The sequence below is a fragment of the Micromys minutus genome, assembly GCF_963924665.1.
Source record: "Micromys minutus genome assembly, chromosome: 19".
Lineage (NCBI taxonomy): Eukaryota > Metazoa > Chordata > Mammalia > Rodentia > Muridae > Micromys > Micromys minutus.
Window position 1 is genome coordinate 41,004,028 of NC_137954.1, and position 17,341 is coordinate 41,021,368.

The following is a 17,341-nucleotide window of genomic DNA, read 5'->3' on the forward strand; positions in this document are numbered from 1 at the left end:
TCATAGCAACCCGGAAGTTGCTGGTTGAACCTCCTGGCATGTTTGATACCTTTGGATTACAGGCCATTGAGCTCTATACAGGATAGTCTTTGGGACAGCCGTCATTACCATCTACACAGACACTGTGTCTCACTACTGAGGACCTCTTGACCTCCAAATGACATCACAAGATGACCTTCAACCTTCTGTGATAGCCATCCACCTCCTTCTCAAATATGTAGCTCAATCCTTTTAGCCTTATGATCCTGGGATTCTGTGATGGAGGCACTACCCAGGTCCCCTAACGCCCGCCCCAGTTGTGAAGCAGTTCCGGAAGAGATCTCTACTCTTTGACGATTTGACCCTGCTGATCTGTCAGAGGGAATTAGCGATTAAAAAAAAAAGCCAAACCCCAAACCAAAACATGGCCCTTTTCTCCATTCCCTAAAAATCAGATCTCAGGATAGTCTGGAGCCCAACGCTATGGCTTGTGGTCCTGTCTCCAAAGAACCCTGGTGCCTCGCCTCCGTTTATGACTTAAGAAGATACCGAGCTGCCACGTTTTTTTATCTTTCCAATGTCAAATTTACTCACAGCTCAAGGAGCATGGTCACACTGAGTGTGTCTCGTTCTTCCTGTTAACTTACTGTGGAACAGTCCCACCCCGAGGGTGTGGGTTTATTCTCACAGGTAATAAGACACACCCTGGAGCAAGAGGTCTAGGAAAGAAATAGAAACAAACACCTCCCTATCCATTTTCTGTTTGCTTCGTTTGTAATTTTCCTGATTCACCCAGTGTGATGTGTCCACAGGCACGATAGTAGGAGGCTGTTTATAGGGGTGACCAGTTACGTTTTGATTGGATTTGAGGCCCGCTCTACAAGAGGACATTTTATGGCTAGCACAGTAATCCTGGTCAAAAGACCATGGCTGAGAAAGTCTTGAGCCCTGGGTAGAAAAACAAAAACCTGTTATTTTACCAAATGGCCATCCTGTCAAATGCCTCTTAAACAGCACTTAGGATGTTTTCGACTTTGTCTCAGTCACTGAGGTCTCAGTGCTCCTCTGTTTCTATTAAAAGCCCTTGAAAGTGTGGGTTTTGGATTAAAGATTGCTTAGTGCTGTGGAGGGAATAATCAGACCAACAGGACTAAGTTAAAAACCAGAAAACGAATCTCTAACTACAAAATCTTTGGGGTTTAAATCTATGTGTGTGGCTGTGTGTGATTATGAATTGTCTACATGTGTTGGGTTTGGATATTGTTCATATCATATGCAAGAGGCTTAAAAATAGGTTGTCACATAAATTGAATTTTTTTTCTTTTAGTTCACAGAGTAAATGATGGGTTAGGCCAAAAATCCTGGTTGGTTGTCCGATATGAAATGATGGCGGAAAGGGATTGAGAGAAGAGGTTCAATCAATGTGGCCATGTTGGAAAAAACAAACTGAGAAGTCTAGTGGCCCCAAGTTTACATTTAGAGTTCTCACACGAGCTTTAAATAGAAAAAAACCTAAGAGAGTCAGAAGTGTGCAGAAATGGTCAAGGCATTCTGCTCCCAAAAAGATGGTTTTAAAAAGCCCCTATTGCTCAAAGGAAGGACTGGTTCTCAGGTGATTATTGCTCCTGGGGGCCCAGCTTTGTAATCATGGTTAATTGTGCTAATTCAGAATTCAGAGGGTGTTCCTGTTAGGAACTTACCCTATACTGGTCTAAATAATAGACCTTAACATTGGTCGTCCTCACTTAAAAGCTAGGGGACATTGTTTGACCCATAGTGTGTACACATTTAGGATGCTTATAAGCTAGAGCAATGTGGGTAAGGGCTATAGGGTCAGCAATGTGAAACACAAGCCCTATTCAATTTAGGGTCACTGGTGGGCACAATCAAATTATTCTTGTTTAGATCTTGCATTTTTAACCTCCATATAAAATCTGAGTCTTCTAGGATACAGGAGTTTCAGAGAAAACTCATTGTGAGATGGGGATTTCAGCAAATTCCCACTGTGTACAAATCTCCCCAGTCACTGGCTATAACAGACTTTTGTGGTCCTTTTTAGGTAGAGTTTGTGGCCCATCACAGCAAGAAATACTTATTTAAAAAGACATTAAAACATGTGCCATTGTCTTCCACCCATCCCTCAGAGATTTCTGGGACCACAGCTCTCAGGAAGGGTCCACTCTCTCAGGAGGGAGAGTTGCATGCAGTGTGACATCTGAAAGGCCTTACAGAAAAGGATCTAAAGTATATGAGAAATACCTGTTGGTGAAGACAAGATGATCAGAGCAGCTCTACCCACCATCAAGTCACGTTGGGACTGGCGGAAGCTCCTGGAACAGGCACAAAGGTGTTCCTGAACACTCAAAGGGGACCTGTAGGGGGCTGGAGATGGCTCAGCGGTTAAGAGAATTACTCTTCCAGAGGTCCTGAGTTCAATTCCCAGCAACCACATGTGACTCACAACCATCTGTAATGGGATCCAATGCTCTCTTCTGGTGTGTCTGAAGAGAGCAACGGTGTACTCATATACATAAATAAATCCTTTTAAAAAAAGATCTGTAACACATTATGAACTACATGCAACAGGACATATAGAGAAAGCCCACATTGTACAAATAAACTACAAAGATGGTACTACAAAAGAACCCCCTTTTGATGGTTTGTGTATGCTCCGCCCAGGGAGTGGCACTATTAGAAGGTGTAGCCCTGTTGGACTAGGTGTGGCCTTGTTGGAGTAGGTGTGTCACTGTAAGTATGGGCTTTAAGACCCTCACCCTAGCTACCTAGAAGCCAGTATTCTGCTAGCAGCCTCCAGATGAAGATGTAGAACTCTCAGCTGCCCTTGCACCATGCCTGCCTGGATGCTGCCATGTTCCCACCTTGATAACGGACTGAACCTCTGAACCTGTAAGCCAGCCCCAATTAAATGTTGTCCTTATAAGAGTTGCCTTGGTCATGGTGTCTGTTCACAGCAATAAAACCCTGAGACACCCCTAAAACCTACTCTAGGTAGTTATACAAACACTCCAATCCTTCCTGAGCCAACACTGAGCTTCTAAACTTTCTCCCTGCTCCAGCTCACTTCCTCCCTTGGAGATTCATTCATCCAATACTAAGAAACTTGCTTTGTTTCTATGTATCCCTGTATCTCTGTCCAAGTTCTTATTCTGGGATACAAGAACCTGAAAGCAGTCCAGAGGTGCACACCAAACCTGGTACCCACTCTCATCACCAGTACAAATGAAACAAGCAGTGGTGTAAAGTAGCAGATTTAATCACTATGGCCACAGCTGAAAGAGGAACAGATACAATGACCTTCCAAGTGAACTTTGCAATACTGACATGAGCTTTAGGTTAAAACAGAGGATTTGCCCCGGGGGAGGGGGTGGGGAAGAGCTATGTTTAATGAAGTGGTCCTGGCCAAGGTCCAACCTCATCCTCATACATCATGCTCTCCTCTGAGACCTGTCCTAGGAGGCTTTGCTGCTCTTGGAATCAGGTTTAGGACAATGACTATGGCTGAGCTAAGCTTTCAGTCTTGAAAGATGGCTGAGATAAAACAGGGTAGAGATGCCAAGGTCTCATTCTGGACCTTGCTGCCTTGTGGGCCTAAGTGAGGAATTGATGCTATTTAGCAAAAGTCTCTAAGAGCCTGTTCTACCCTCAGCTGCACAGGAACATCTGGGTGGGGCCAGGGAGGCTGTGCCTTTGCAGCCCATCCCAGCCCCAGGGGTACGGTGCCCCTATAAATATGAATACTGTTCATGGATGATGCTACCTCTTGCGAATACTGTTCACCCAGGGGCTGAACACTACACCCACCTGAGCAAGGGTCCCTGAGAATAGCCTGGTTTAGGTTCAGTAGTTCTGTGAGCAGAAGATGACCAGCCTGAGCAGTTCTTACTTCTGGCTCCCATGGAATGGCCACTAGCGGCTGATCCATTGTGCCTGAAGAGACCCCACCCCCAACCTCTGCCCAGTTGCTCAGACCCAGAGAGAGAAGAGAAACTTCCTATCTCTGTTCCCTTGGGTAGGAACCAAGAACGTTTTAGGACGAGACCTTATTTCCTGGCCTCATGGTTGTGGCCACTCCAGAAGAACCTGGCTCAGGCCAGGGCCAGTGCTGGGGGACAGGGCCCAGTCACCTCCTGGTACTGGTCTGAGGTGTGTGCCCCCATCTGCAAGGGACTGCTGTGGGCCAGAGAGGATTGCAGGCCTCACCATCTCTCTTGTTGAGCATGGCGGTAGCCTTCTGGAAGGCCTGGGTGATGGGGCTAAAGAAGGCATTTTCTTTCTAGGGTCAGAACTTGGTGAGTTCAAGCCCCGATGCCATCTCTGAGAAATAATGTCAAACACTACCCACTTAAGTGCCCATGGAACTGCAGCCCCAGTCCCTTTGTCTTTGTGACATTGTCAGTCCAAATAGGGGACTAAACTCGCCCAAATGCTTATCACATCATTGAAAAAAAAAAAAAAGAAAAAGAAAAAAGAAAAAACCAGGAAAGATGCACCTCCAGTCGGGAGAAAGCTCCATTTTGTCTGCTGCTATTGTGCATGCAGAATTACTGGGACCTGGAAAAGGACAAACAGCCATCATGGCCCTTAATGACAGCAGTGATTGTGTCAGGAGAGTAGGGGCAGGGGAATGGTCAGCATTGGCATATGAAAGAAACCAATTGGCAGAAAAGCTTTGGACCCAATCCCTCCAAGGCCAATTCATAGCAGACCCACAAAGAGCTAACCCTATACTAGCGACCCCTAGGTACTGGCGCCATTGAGCTTCTGACCTTTCTTCAAACTCTGGCCCACTTCTTCCCCTGGAGACACTTTCTTCCTTAATAAACCGTCTCTGCTTCCACTGCTAGTCAAATGTCCCCTGTCCAATTTCCTTTCACAGGAGGCAAGAATCTGGAAATCCCTATGAGCGCTGGTCAGATTCCACTATCTGCCAATAGCACCATGGTCGCGTTACCAGCATCCATGCCTGCCAGCTAGACCACTTACGTGGTCTTAGCAGCAACAACACCGGGTTTGCTGCTTGCTGGCAGCAGTGTCTCAGTCTGGTGGAAGGATCCTGGCTACCTGCAGGCTTGCTGTGCTGAGCCAGAGGTGGGGCTGACGTGGGATCTGGGAGAGACTCTGCCACTGAGTTGCATGCTAGCTGTGATGAGATTTGAGTTGTGTAGGGCAGTTAAGGTCTGAAGAAGCTTGTGTCTGCTCTGGACTGAATATCAGAGCAGGGCTTCTGGGTGACGGATAGTCTGGTGTCTTCACTGGACAGGTAGAATGAAAGCTTTGTACCATCACCGAACAGCATGGTACAGTCCTTCCTGTGGGTCTGAGCCGGTGCCGTTTGCAGGTTTGCCGTTTCCTTTTCTGCCATGTTCAAGTGTGTGCTGAGATACTGGGGCAGCCAGCAGCGGGAGGCCCAGGAGAGGAGCTGGGCCATGTACAGTGCCAGCTAAGGAGTGACTAGGCACCACCTCAGTGCCCACTTCTTCCAGGGGCAATTGAAAGTAAATGAGGAGCCTCTGTCAAGTCAGCTGCCCACAAGCGGGGACTCTGCTCTCTCTGATGCTTTTTCTTCCCATCCTTCATCCTCTTAGGTTAGTGCAGGCTCACTGGCCCGGAGGTTTGCAAGTGGGTGGTTTTTTGTTCTGGTAGCTTTGCAAAGCCAGGGGTCCCCATGAGCGTTGGCCAAACTTTTCTGTAGAGGGCCAGATAGTAAACATTTTGTCTCCTTGGTAACCAGTCAGCTTTGGACTTGCCACATGAGAAAAACCGGCAGTCACAAACCAAGAGACGCCTTTGCGATCCGACAGCCAGCAACTTGCAAAGGAAGCCAGGGAGAAATGCTTGGCTTGCTCTGTGGGTCCACAAGAGACATCAGGCTGATTCCTTTTAGCCACGCGTGGCCTTTTCTGCTTTAGCTCTAGTGTTCGAGTGCTGCAAGAGGTCTTGGCTATGGGACAAGTCCCTTGTTTGCTAAGAAAGGCAAGGCCAAGCCCTGTCTTTATAACAGCTCAGCAGGAATGAGAGGGCCCTGGCCTTGCAGAGTAACTGGCCTCTATAAGGGGTAGAGGGGGATAAGCTTGTGGGTATAAATAACCCTGCACAAGTTCTGCTGCCCTCTGGACTGAGGGCAGCACTGGCCCAGCATGCCACAGCCGCTTTCTTATCCTAAGGAGCTTGGTTTTAGGACACAGAGTCAATAGCAAATGTTTTGCCCATAGAGGGCAAGTTCAAAGTGTCTTCAATAGAGATGTTGTGTGAAAATATGATGTGTGTGTGGGGGGCAGGGACAGGGAATCTCTGCACCAGCCATGAACTGTGGACAGGATTCACTTTCTGAGGGGTGCGTATGGGGAGGGGACTCAGTCACATAGTGATTAGTAAGCTGTGAGTCCGTCCCAGGAAGGCCAGCAGCAGTACATAGAAAAGAGCAGGCCCTGGGGCCATGGGGAGGCATTGGAGGATCCATCTTATAGCGCAAAGGCAAAAGGAGGGGGTTCCCACAAGATGGGTAGGGTTTGAGTTCTGTGAGCTATGGAGCCTCAGATATGGAGCTACCCATTCCCAGGAAGAGTTGCTGGTTAGATGCTTGCAAGCTTGTTGACAACACCTAAAGGAAGATAGTTCAGATATGAGTGTCCATGTATACAATGTGGGGAGTTTCAGGTAGAAGGGTCTCAGACCTCAGTTATGGAGGACCATGGCAAACCCAGAAATAGTTGTGTTCAGGTTGGGACCAGGACTGCAGGCTTAGAGCCTGAGGCTTTGGCCAGTTTAGCCTTTGATGCTCTAGGTGGTACTGCACACTGAATATAAAGAAATGAAGCGACAGTGTGGATGGAGTTAGAAGAGGGATCAAAAAGATGTGACCTTGATGGGAGAAGGGATGCTGCTGGCAGCATCAGGACCTGCCCTGGCACCTGGGATTCTTCTATCCATGGTGCCCCACATGCATTTAAACTCCAATTCACCTATGTTGGAGCATTAACATAAAGACTGTGGAAGATGGAACTTCGCCAGCACAACCGGAACACGATGCCCCAAAACCATTCTCTTGACGTGAGAGATGAACGATCCTGAGCAGGAATTTAGCCTTCGAGGCAGAGAGAGCTTGGGAAGTCTGGGTTGCAAGTAAACTATGAACAGAAACTGACTCCAAGGCAGGCTGGTGAGCCCTGGGTGGGCTCCTCTGGTTCTTTGGAGCTCTGTGGAGATGGCATCAAATGTCAGGTTCAAAGAGCAAACCCCTTGTTCTGGCAGCTGAGATGTAAGGGCATGTTAAATTGTGAGGCCCACCAGGGTATCTATGAACTGCATGTTCAAAGGGGTGTGTTTTCTCAGACAATATGAGACAATGGAGACCTGCCTGTGGTCTTTGGAAGAGCATCAGTATTTCCTATGTTTGGGTGCAGGCTGTAATATTTTTCTATAGGGCTACAATCTTCCACCCAGCCCTCAAGCCTGTGGACAGAGACTTGGAGGAAATGCCAGGACTGACTTCACAGCATAGAATATTCTCAATTGATGGCAGCTCCAGTTAGTCCATCTCAGTGACTAAATCAACAGTTTGAGGCACCATCTCTATATGAGGAGACCTGTTCCATATTACAGGAGAAAGCTACATACCCCCTCACTCAGAAGCCATTTTCCCTGACAAAGGATGTGTTCTTCCTGTTGCTGTAGACCTTGCCCCTGTTGGTGTCAAATTCTGACCATATTTGAGCTCATGCACAACTGAGTTCAGTCTCATGATTGCCTTACCCAGCAGCAGTGTGGAGAGGGTAGACATTGCTCAGAGTGGCATGACCATCCAGAAGGGTTTCTGCATGTTCTTGTTACTGGGCCACTGCTCCAGACCTGCCTAGCAGGAAGCAGAATTCTAAACGGTCCACTGTGGGCAGTTGTAACTGTCACTGGATGTGGCCAACCATCACTACAGCTGAGAGTAGAAAGGAGAGAATGGGAGCAAGGGTTCAGGTGAGAGAGCGTTGGACACCTAAAGCACGCATGCCAGATGTCTGTAAGCCAAGTGTCACAGAGCAAGCAAGGGCAGTAAGAGTCCTGGAAAATCTTAGGTGCAGGGATGGCTGACAAATCCAACTTGTGAACACCCCAGCAGTCCCATCCTATCTACAGGAACCCCCTGATGTGTGCCTTGATAAAGCCTTGGCTCTAAGAACTGTTTCAAGTTGAGAGGCTGGAGAAAGGTGTTGGTAGGACATGTGTGGGAGACCAAGGTGCTTCAAGATGGACTCAAGGATAAAGACTGAGAAAGCAAAGCCCATGACTCCTCCTGGAGCCACCGACATGCCAGTATCTGAGAATGTTGTCATACAATGATCCCCAAACCTTTACCACAAACATCTGCGTATGCATGTACAAGTCTTGTCCCAGGAATGAACCTGTCACTTTACAGAGCGGCACTGTGCAGTCATGCCTGCTGCATCTCTTACTGGTCCCAAGAGGAGGGGAGCTCACAGTCAGTCCCTCCAGGGCTCCCTTCCACACAGTCTGAATTTGGAGTTGCTTCCCAGGTCTAGGGCTCCCACACACTTCAGAGTGCATATGTTCAATCACCCCAAGTCTCTCCAAGACAGACATGAAGCCGGATGAGAGGAACGTCATAGTTGGTTTATGAAGGTGGTGGAGATGGGAGGGCCAGTGGAGACCCTGCAAACCATCCCCGCAATCTAGAAACAAAATGAAAACCATTTGCTAATAGAATCCATATTCAGGCCAAGCCTGATGGTGCACACCTGCAACTCCAACGTTTGGGAGATAGAAAAGCAGGGGGATCAGAAGCTCAGTGTCATCCTCAGCTACATCTTGAGTTCAAGGCCAGCCTGGATTATATGGGATTCACTCTAAAAAAATATGATAATGTACATTCATTAGACACTACCCTAAACTGATTCCATCCAGGGCTCCACCAAGAGCCCATGTAACTTCTTAGACCAGAGGAAACAAGCAAACAAACAAGCCAGAGAAACATCAAAACTCTTTAGCAGCCAAAGCCAAGTTCTCCTTGGGCTTCCTGTTGCTTCATGGCACTGATTAGCAACCACAAAATGATGTAATTACCCCCATATAGAACATAAGAAGATTTAACTTCTAAGAAGTCATGTCTCAATTACACAGGATGTCTAAGTACAGAACCTTATCCTATAATTCGTTTTCAGAATGACTTGACAGCCACAGTAGAGAGAGTTGTCTTGCCATGACTCTAGAATCCAGCAGCGGGCTTCCTAAAGGATGGGCTCTCTGGAAGAGGAGCTGACATGCATCTGTGGTCAGACAGTGTGGACAACATGTAGTGTAGACAGGTCTCTGCTCTCCAGAAAAGGATCTGAACTGAGGAGTCTCGACGTCATCTGACCATCACGAGGGAGAATGAGAAGAGAAGGGGTACCACGGCCAAGCCTCACAACAGGTGAATGGGGTGGGTATGTGTGGTGAGGCTCAGCTGTCAGAGGGACACTGCCTGGAATGGCACTCAGAGTAGGGGTACAGAGGGGAGTGAAATGCACTCCAAGTAGCTCCTGCCCACCAGTTCTTTCCCAGAGGGAGGCAGAGGCAGGAGGAAACCCTGTTCTAGGGTGTTTTCCCCAAGGGGTGACATCAACAGAACTATCACTACTATTTTCCACTTTCAAGGAGGCACTGGTGACATAGGCAGGTGCCACTACTCATCTGTCCTCTTGCCATCTGCTGTTCTTCCAACCACGGCACTCTTCAATAGTCTGTGGCTCCTTCTACATATCTTTCAGATCTATGCTACCTTGCGTCCCTTGGCTGATGGATAATTAGCTGCCATGTCTCTAACTCCAGGAAGTGTTGCTACTAGTAGGACTATACATCTTCCGCCTGTGCGGTGTTGATATCACTGTTGGCAATACAGGTAATACCTTCTGGACAGAGGGCCTCCATACTGGTGTAAGACTCGAAGTGAGTCTTAACTACCAGGAGACCCCTGAGTGAGACACGAGAACAGAGTTTGATGCAAATTCAATAGATTTATTTTCCAGCGCGTCAGGATTGACCCTCAATCAGCCTTTCTCACAGCCTTTCTTTTAAAATGCATTTTGTTTAATGTACACAACCAGACAGAAAAATCAAAGGTACAAAGAAGTGGCCCACATCTGTAGGCTTAGTCTCCTGCAGCCCAGAGCTCCCTGCTAGGGCACTGGTTTTCTGAGGGTTGGGGTGGGGAATGGACCTGATCTATTTAGCAGATCCCAGTATGGCAGAGGTTTGTTGGCTAATTCCAGGAGTAAGGAACCCTGTGTGTTCTCAGATCTAAGGGCTCCTCCCAGGAGGGGACACAGCACAGTTGCATGGAGGTGAGGGGCCAGGTAGGACACAATGTCAGGAAGTGGTGGTGTTGTCCTGGTGCCAAGAGCCTGGGTGTAAGTCACAGACCTCATGGTGTCTTCAGTGCCCCTGGCTGGTGAGAGGGGGAAGCTGGAGCAGGGTGCCTCGGCCCAGGAAGGACGCCAGGCAGAGCAAGTCCTCTGTGGGCGTTCCTTGCAGCCCTTGGCTTTGTGACCAATGGTGTCAGTTGTAAGGGACACAGGTGTGGTGTTCCCAGTAGCCAAGTGCTACCTCTCACAGCTCCTCTGTCCTTGGGCTGTGGGGCCAGCCAGCCTTCCACACCTCACCAGGTCCTTGCTCCTTGTAGAACCCAGACTGATGGCCAGTCTGAATGTGTCCCTCTCTTTCTTTTTTGCTACCTGTGCCATCTGTGAGGTGGCCCGAAGGGTATCTAAAGCCCTGCTCCCAGCAGACACCTATGCCAGTTTTGCCCGGGAGGCAGTAGGTGCAGCCCAGCTGGCTGCCTGCTGCCTAGAGATGCGATTGTTGGTGGAGCTTGGCCCCTGGGCTGGGGGATTCGGACCCGACTTATTGCTGACCCTGGTATTCCTGCTTTTCCTGGTGCATGGGGTCACCTTTGATGGGGCCTCCGCCAATCCCACTGTTGCCTTGCAGGAGTTCCTCATGGTGGAGGCATCGCTGCCCAATACTCTGCTAAAACTGTTGGCCCAGGTGCTGGGCGCACAGGCCGCCTGTGCCCTGACCCAGCGCTGCTGGGCCTGGGAGCTCAGCGAACTACACTTACTGCAGAGCCTCATGGCTGCACACTGCAGCTCAACCCTGCGTACATCTGTACTGCAGGGCATGCTGGTGGAGGGTGCCTGCTCCTTCTTCTTTCACCTGAGCCTCCTCCATCTGCAGCACAGCCTTCCTGTCTACAAGGTGCCTGCCCTGGCTCTGCTGGTCACTATCATGGCCTACACAGGTAAACTTGCTCCCCTCTCTGCTAGGCCTAGAGGGACCCTAACACCGTTGGCTAAGGGGCCCACAAGTCCTTGGAGACTAGGATAGCCACTTCTTGGGCCCCTAACACAAGGACAGGGGCTGGAAGGCTAGAGCTGAGTTGTGTGTAGGGGATTCCTGTACCATATATCTGTCTGCGATTCCCAGCTGCAATGTTTGTTACATCTGAAGCAGTTGGAGCAGCTATACATTTCAAAATTTGGTCCTGGCTGTGCTCTGGAAGTCCCCAAGTCCTCCAACACCCCCAAAGAGTGGCTAGTCTTATGAGTTTTTTCTTCCCAGGTCCTCCCACCCTCCCCACCCTCCTCACTTAATCCTGAAACAGCAGTAGCCTTCCATGCCTATGATTTCTGCCCTGGACCAGCTAGCATCTTGACTGGTCTCTCTTGGTTCCTCATGCTCTTTTAGGGGCTGCTCTGGGACCAGCTCAGATTTTGTTTCCCAGGTCTCATCGTCCCAGGGTTCCATCTTGAGGGAGGCATCCCTAGACACTGTGATCCCACGGCAGGGAACACTGTAGGCTATCGGCTGGCTGTTCCTCAGAGCCATGGACTCTGTAGATGTTGCATTATGCAAGAGCAAAAGTTTCCCAAGGCTCGTTCAAAGAGGCCAAGGGCCCAGAAACAGCACAAGCCAATGCTAAGCGGACCCAGCATAAGACTTGGTGACCTGTACCAGTAAGACCGTGGGAAGGGCCTCCAGCACCCTGCTGTGATGGGATAAACTGAGGCCAGCTGTACAGAGAACACAGGAGGGTGACAATTTCTAGCAGACTGAACAGGAGCAGCTGTATCCCACCCTTCAGTCCAGGGTTCCCACTCCCACATCAAAGCTTCCTCTATCACATACTCCGGTCTAGGTCCACACACTCCTTGCTTTTCCCAAGGCCCAGGCTCCATTCTGCCCACCCAGTCAAGGCCTGAAAGACAGTCGCTGGCTCAGCTGCTCCCCTTACCTCGCTTCTCTTCTGTGGCCACTTAGCGGTTGACTCCTCTTTAGTTCTCCCAAGGCCTGCAAGTGACACCTCTGTCACTGTCACTGGTTTTTAGCTCACCCTCCCTGTCTCAATCTCTTTCTCCTGCGACCTTTGGCCTGGGTGGAACCAGCCTTGTTTCTTTGTGACCATCCACATACAACAGGGAGGGCGGCCGTCCCAAAGTCTCCTGTGCCAAGATCCCAGTCCCGTGTCTAGCACTGTGGTCTCGGGGGTGGTTCTGTCCCTGGCCTGTCTGTCCAGGGAGCTTCAGGCAGTGCTAGCCCATGAGAATTTCATGCTTCTATCCACAGCTGGGCCCTACACCTCTGCCTTCTTCAACCCTGCCCTGGCGGCCTCTGTCACATTCCACTGCACTGGGAACACCTTGTTGGAGTATGCTCATGTGTACTGCCTGGGTCCCGTGGCAGGTAAGCAGGGGGCACAAGTCTGGCCTGGGTAGCATTCCTGGGCAGGGGGCAGACGCGGGCACCCAGGAGATTGCTGGCTACAGATTCACAATGTAGGCCATCCTTCTTAGCTCCCTGGGGTCTTGGTGGAGGTTGAGTAGGGGCAGGGTGGGGTGGGGAAGCAAGGGTTTTGAATCAGTTCTCTTAATCTCAGCCAAGTGAGCAGTTGGAGGCAATGACTTAAGATGGGGGTGTCTGGACTGTCACGGAAGGGGGAGTGGTGTTAGGTGGGGAGTAGGGTATGAAGAATTGGACCCTCCAAGGCCTCTTCCAGGGAAGAAGAGACAGGCTGCAGTAGGTTCCCTTGTATCTGGGTTTCCTTCCCAGTGTGTCTTTACATATCCAGTTAAAGCAGTCTTGCTGGGTGCTGGTACCACAGAGCCTCTGGGACACAGGCCATGCTTGGATGATTCCAGGCCCTTTGGGGATGCAGACCTGGGTGCTCAGGGCCTGCAGCTCCCAGCAGACCTGTCCTGTGACCCCTTGAAGCATAGAGGAGACCCCCTCCAGTCACCCAAGGCTCAAAAGAGAAATAGCAGTAAAGACCCTGTGCTGGAGTGGGCCAGAGAAAGCTCTGGACAATTCTGGGGTTTTGGCAGTTTTGACCTAGGCAGAGGCCACTCCTCTCTAGCACTGCCCAGACACTAGATTTCCCCCACTGAGATGACTTTACCAGATGGCCGAGGTCCGCTGGAACCTTGGAAGCGTTCCACTTCTTCCAGGGCCACGCTTGGCCAGAACCAGGACAGAACTGCAACTCGAGGGCAATGAAGATGGAAGCCCCAGCTCTCCCCACCAACACAAGCTTGGGGTGATGGCCGAGCCGGTCTCACAATCTGTAACCCAGGGTCTTGGAATGTTCAAGGAAAGATACGCCCCTCTCTGTGCCTCACGTGCCTAGCCCCGTGGGCCACTCTTCTGTAGACTGCCTCCTATTTATCCCCTTGTCCCCAGACACAGTCTGCATGGCTCCTCTGTGAGTTTACAGCTCTAATGGATTCTTGTGTAGTTGTATGTGCATGTGTGTGCATGTATGTGTTCACATACGTGAGTATGTATGTGGGTGCACATGCATGTGGAAGCCGGAGGTCAACCCTGGGTGTCATTCACCAGGCACTATCTGTCTTTGTTGTTGTTGTTGTTGTTGTTGTTGTTGGAGAGAGCTCTCTGATTTGGAAAGGTTGGCTGGCCAGCAAGCCCTAGAGAACCTCTTGCCTCTTCCTCTCAAGGGCTGGGATTTCAAATATGCACCACTGTGCACTGATTTTGGGGGAGGAGGGGTAGTTTGGAGACAGGGTCTCTTCTTATAGCCCTGACTGTCCTAGAACTCTTTATGTAGATCATGCTGGCCTCGAACTCACAGAGGTCTGCCTGCCTCTGTCTCCTGAGTGCTGGGGTTAAAGCATCACTCTACCTGGCTTGTTAGGAATTTTTACTTAGGTGCTAGAGATCAAACTCAGGTCCCCATACTTATGAGACAAGCACCTTATGGGCTGAGCCATCTCTTCAACCCTAATATTTCAGTTTTGGGCATAAGTTTGGGTAGGCTGCCCCTATGTTCACCTCTCATGATGCAGGGTTTGCTTCTGACCTGGTCAGTCTGCACTTGTGATCCTCCTCCCTGGTGTGACAGAGTGACAGGCATGTACCACCATACCTGGCTCCAGTAACCATCTTCATCTAGAGGTTACCAACACAAAATTAAGTTGATGGAGTTTGGCTAGAAATCAGCATCGAGGTGGCTCTGTGTTATAAAATGCTTTTGTCACTGATGTGTGAGGAACTGAGATCAAATCATGAGGGGGGAAGAAGGGAGGGAGGGGAAGGAGAAGAGGAGAGAAGGGGAGGAGGGGAAAAGAGAGGGGGGGAAGGGAGAGGGAGAGAGACTTTAAGTGCGAGGCTGTTGTGAGGCAGTGCACTCTGCTGGGGAAGAGCTGAAAGTTACTGTGTGCTGGTCCCGCTTGGAGCCCCTGAGCAGTTGCCCTCTCTGCCTCTGGACCAGATTACCACCACATCTGCTTCAGGGGGTGATCAAGGCCAGCAGTGGAGTTGGGGCAAGTCAGGCCATAGCCACAGGAGCCTTTCTCTGGAGCAAAGTGGCTGCTAGGAACTGAAACAGGTCATATGGGTGGGACTAAGGGAACACTACAGAACATGCTTAGACCATAAACAGAAAAATCAGATCTCTCCTCCCTGGCTATTTTATTCCTCTGAAGACCTGGAGGCCAGGTTGGGACTTAGAATGTCAGAGAAAAAAATGTGATTGAGCCAGTTCCCCTCACCTTGGTCCTTCCCTACCCTGGCCTAACCCTGCTCTTCTTCCTGTCTTAGTCAGGATTTTCATTCCTGTAATGAAACACCATTAACAAAGCAACTAGGGAGGAAAGTGGTTTTTGGCTTACACTCCTATATCAATAGAAGTCAGGACAGGAACTCATACAGAACAGGCACTCATACAGGGCAGGAACCTGGAGGCAGGGGCTGATGCAGAGGGATACTGCTTACTGGCTTGCTCTTCTTGGCTTGCCCAGCCTGCTTTCTTATAGAACCCAGGACCACCAGCCCAGGGATGGCATCATTTACAATGGGCTGGGCTCTACCCCATTAATTAGTAATTAAGAAAATGCTCTTTAGCCAGATTTTATAAAGTTACTTTTTAAAATTGAAGTTATACAGCACAGCTCCCCAACCTTCAGTCACTGAAAACAGCACTGCCCACAGTGCCACACACTGAGGCAACCTAAGAGAGAGATGGCAGTGAGGAACTGGAAAATGGTATGGGACATTTCTGCGGGGCATCCTGAGTCCTGGGTCCCCAGAGCATAATCTAGAAACATACTAACCTCCCATGGGTGCTCCCTGGGCTCTAGGCAGTTTGTTCCCTGGTCTAAGGGGTAGGACCAAGGAAGGGGTGTGGCCAGAAATCCAGACCAGTGCTTAAGTAGGAGCCTGCAGCGAGGGAGGGCTGGGCAACAACTTGTGTTCAGGCTGCTCTCCGTGACCCTATCTCTTGCAGGTATGATCCTGGCTGTCCTCCTTTACCAGGGCCACCTTCCCCGCCTTTTCCAGAGAAATCTGTTCTACCGGCAGAAAAGCAAATACCGATATCCCAGGGGGAAGCTGTCCCCAGGTTCTGTGGATACCAAGACACACAAAGGGGAATAGTGGCAAAGGGCTCTGGCCTATGGGTACCAGGCAGCCATCACTGGGGGTCCAGATGAGCTGCCTTGCTCACTGAAGCTTCAGTCACCTCCTGAGATCTCTGGTCTCCCCTCCATGGAATCATTTGACAATAAAACCATTGTTAAGACCCACCTGTCTCCCTTGCCCAAAGGAAGCTTCTGGAAGGGTGGGTGTGGATAAGTCCTTTTCCCCCACTGCGAGTTCTTTCCTAACTCATGTTTACAGAGTGATAATGAAAAGCAAGGCCACAGAGACTGGCAATAAGCCCAGGGTGTGATAACCTGGGTCTGGATACCCGGTACATGCCTGGGAGCCCACAGTCAAGGGAGGCCTAACACTTTCCGGGAACACCAAGGATACCAGCGGAACCTGCGGTGGAGACGTCAGGGGTGTTAGCTGGGCACAGGGCACTGGGCACTGCTATCCATTAAGTTTCCTTCCCTTAGGACAAACCTAAAGGTAGCTTAAACCTTATCCCAGGACTTCCTAGGTCAGTTGCCTCTGTGGTGGGATGAGACTGGAGTCCAAAGCAAGGGGGCGGTCTGGGCTTCCTGGATCCTGGTGAGGTCACATTGGGGAGAAGGAAGATCCTTCCAGGACCTTCCATGCCTGTCCCTTCACCTTCTCTAAAGGCCTCTCTGCTTACCCATCCCAGCAGAACCGCCTGCCTAAAACCCCTAGTCTTTCCCCCTGGTTGGTGTGACTAACCTGGGACTGGGTGGTGGCCACTAGAAGGGGCTGGAGAGTGAGCTCTGTATGGCCTTTGGCTTTGGGGGCACAGAAGTGACGACGTGGGACAGTCTGCCTCCAATGGATGGGGATACGGGCTGTTGCCTGCTAGCATCCTGCAGGGCTTGGTAGATGCGTCAGGGTGGTATCATCGTTGTTGCATCAGAAGCGGAGCGGGCATCTGGGAAGCAGAGACAGCTCCTCATAGCCACACTGGACTCAGGGAGGCTGGCAGCCTGGGGTCTTCATGGCCTGCACAGATGGCTAGGGCAAGAATCCTGCTGTGATCCAAGTGTCAGGGTCACAGTCCTATTACATGGTGCAGCAGAACCTGGGCCAGGTGTGCAGAGTGAGTGATACACAGGGAGGCTGTCCAGGGTGCCCTATAGGGGAGTTGTAAGAGCCAAGTGTATCTGGGCTGTGGTGGTGACAGAATAGCTGGAAGCCATTGTTTCTAATACTATTGAAAACTGATTGTTTTCACTATGGTATGTTTCTGAGGTGACATGTTGAGAAGTCTCTAAAATGCTGTAGAACAAGATTTGTTGACAAAATAAAATGCATTACTTTTTTGTAGAAAATAAATCTTTCAAGCAAACCAGAAACAAAAACACTCTCACACCTGTTGTCAGAACAATTTCAATTCTTCTCTCTCCTTGAC

General features: G+C 50.0%; 1 protein-coding gene across 1 annotated transcript; it reads left to right on the top strand.

The window, feature by feature from the left end:
- Positions 1-10,680: 10,680 nt before the first annotated feature.
- Positions 10,681-15,933, top strand: LOC308433149 (aquaporin-12; the record flags this gene model as incomplete). The annotated part of the gene is made up of 3 exons (XM_080933070.1): positions 10,681-11,287; positions 12,613-12,729; positions 15,785-15,933. 3 exons carry the CDS (start codon positions 10,681-10,683, stop codon positions 15,931-15,933), a joined length of 873 nt encoding a protein of 290 aa, XP_080789196.1.
- Between the last annotated feature and the right edge of the window lie 1,408 nt (positions 15,934-17,341).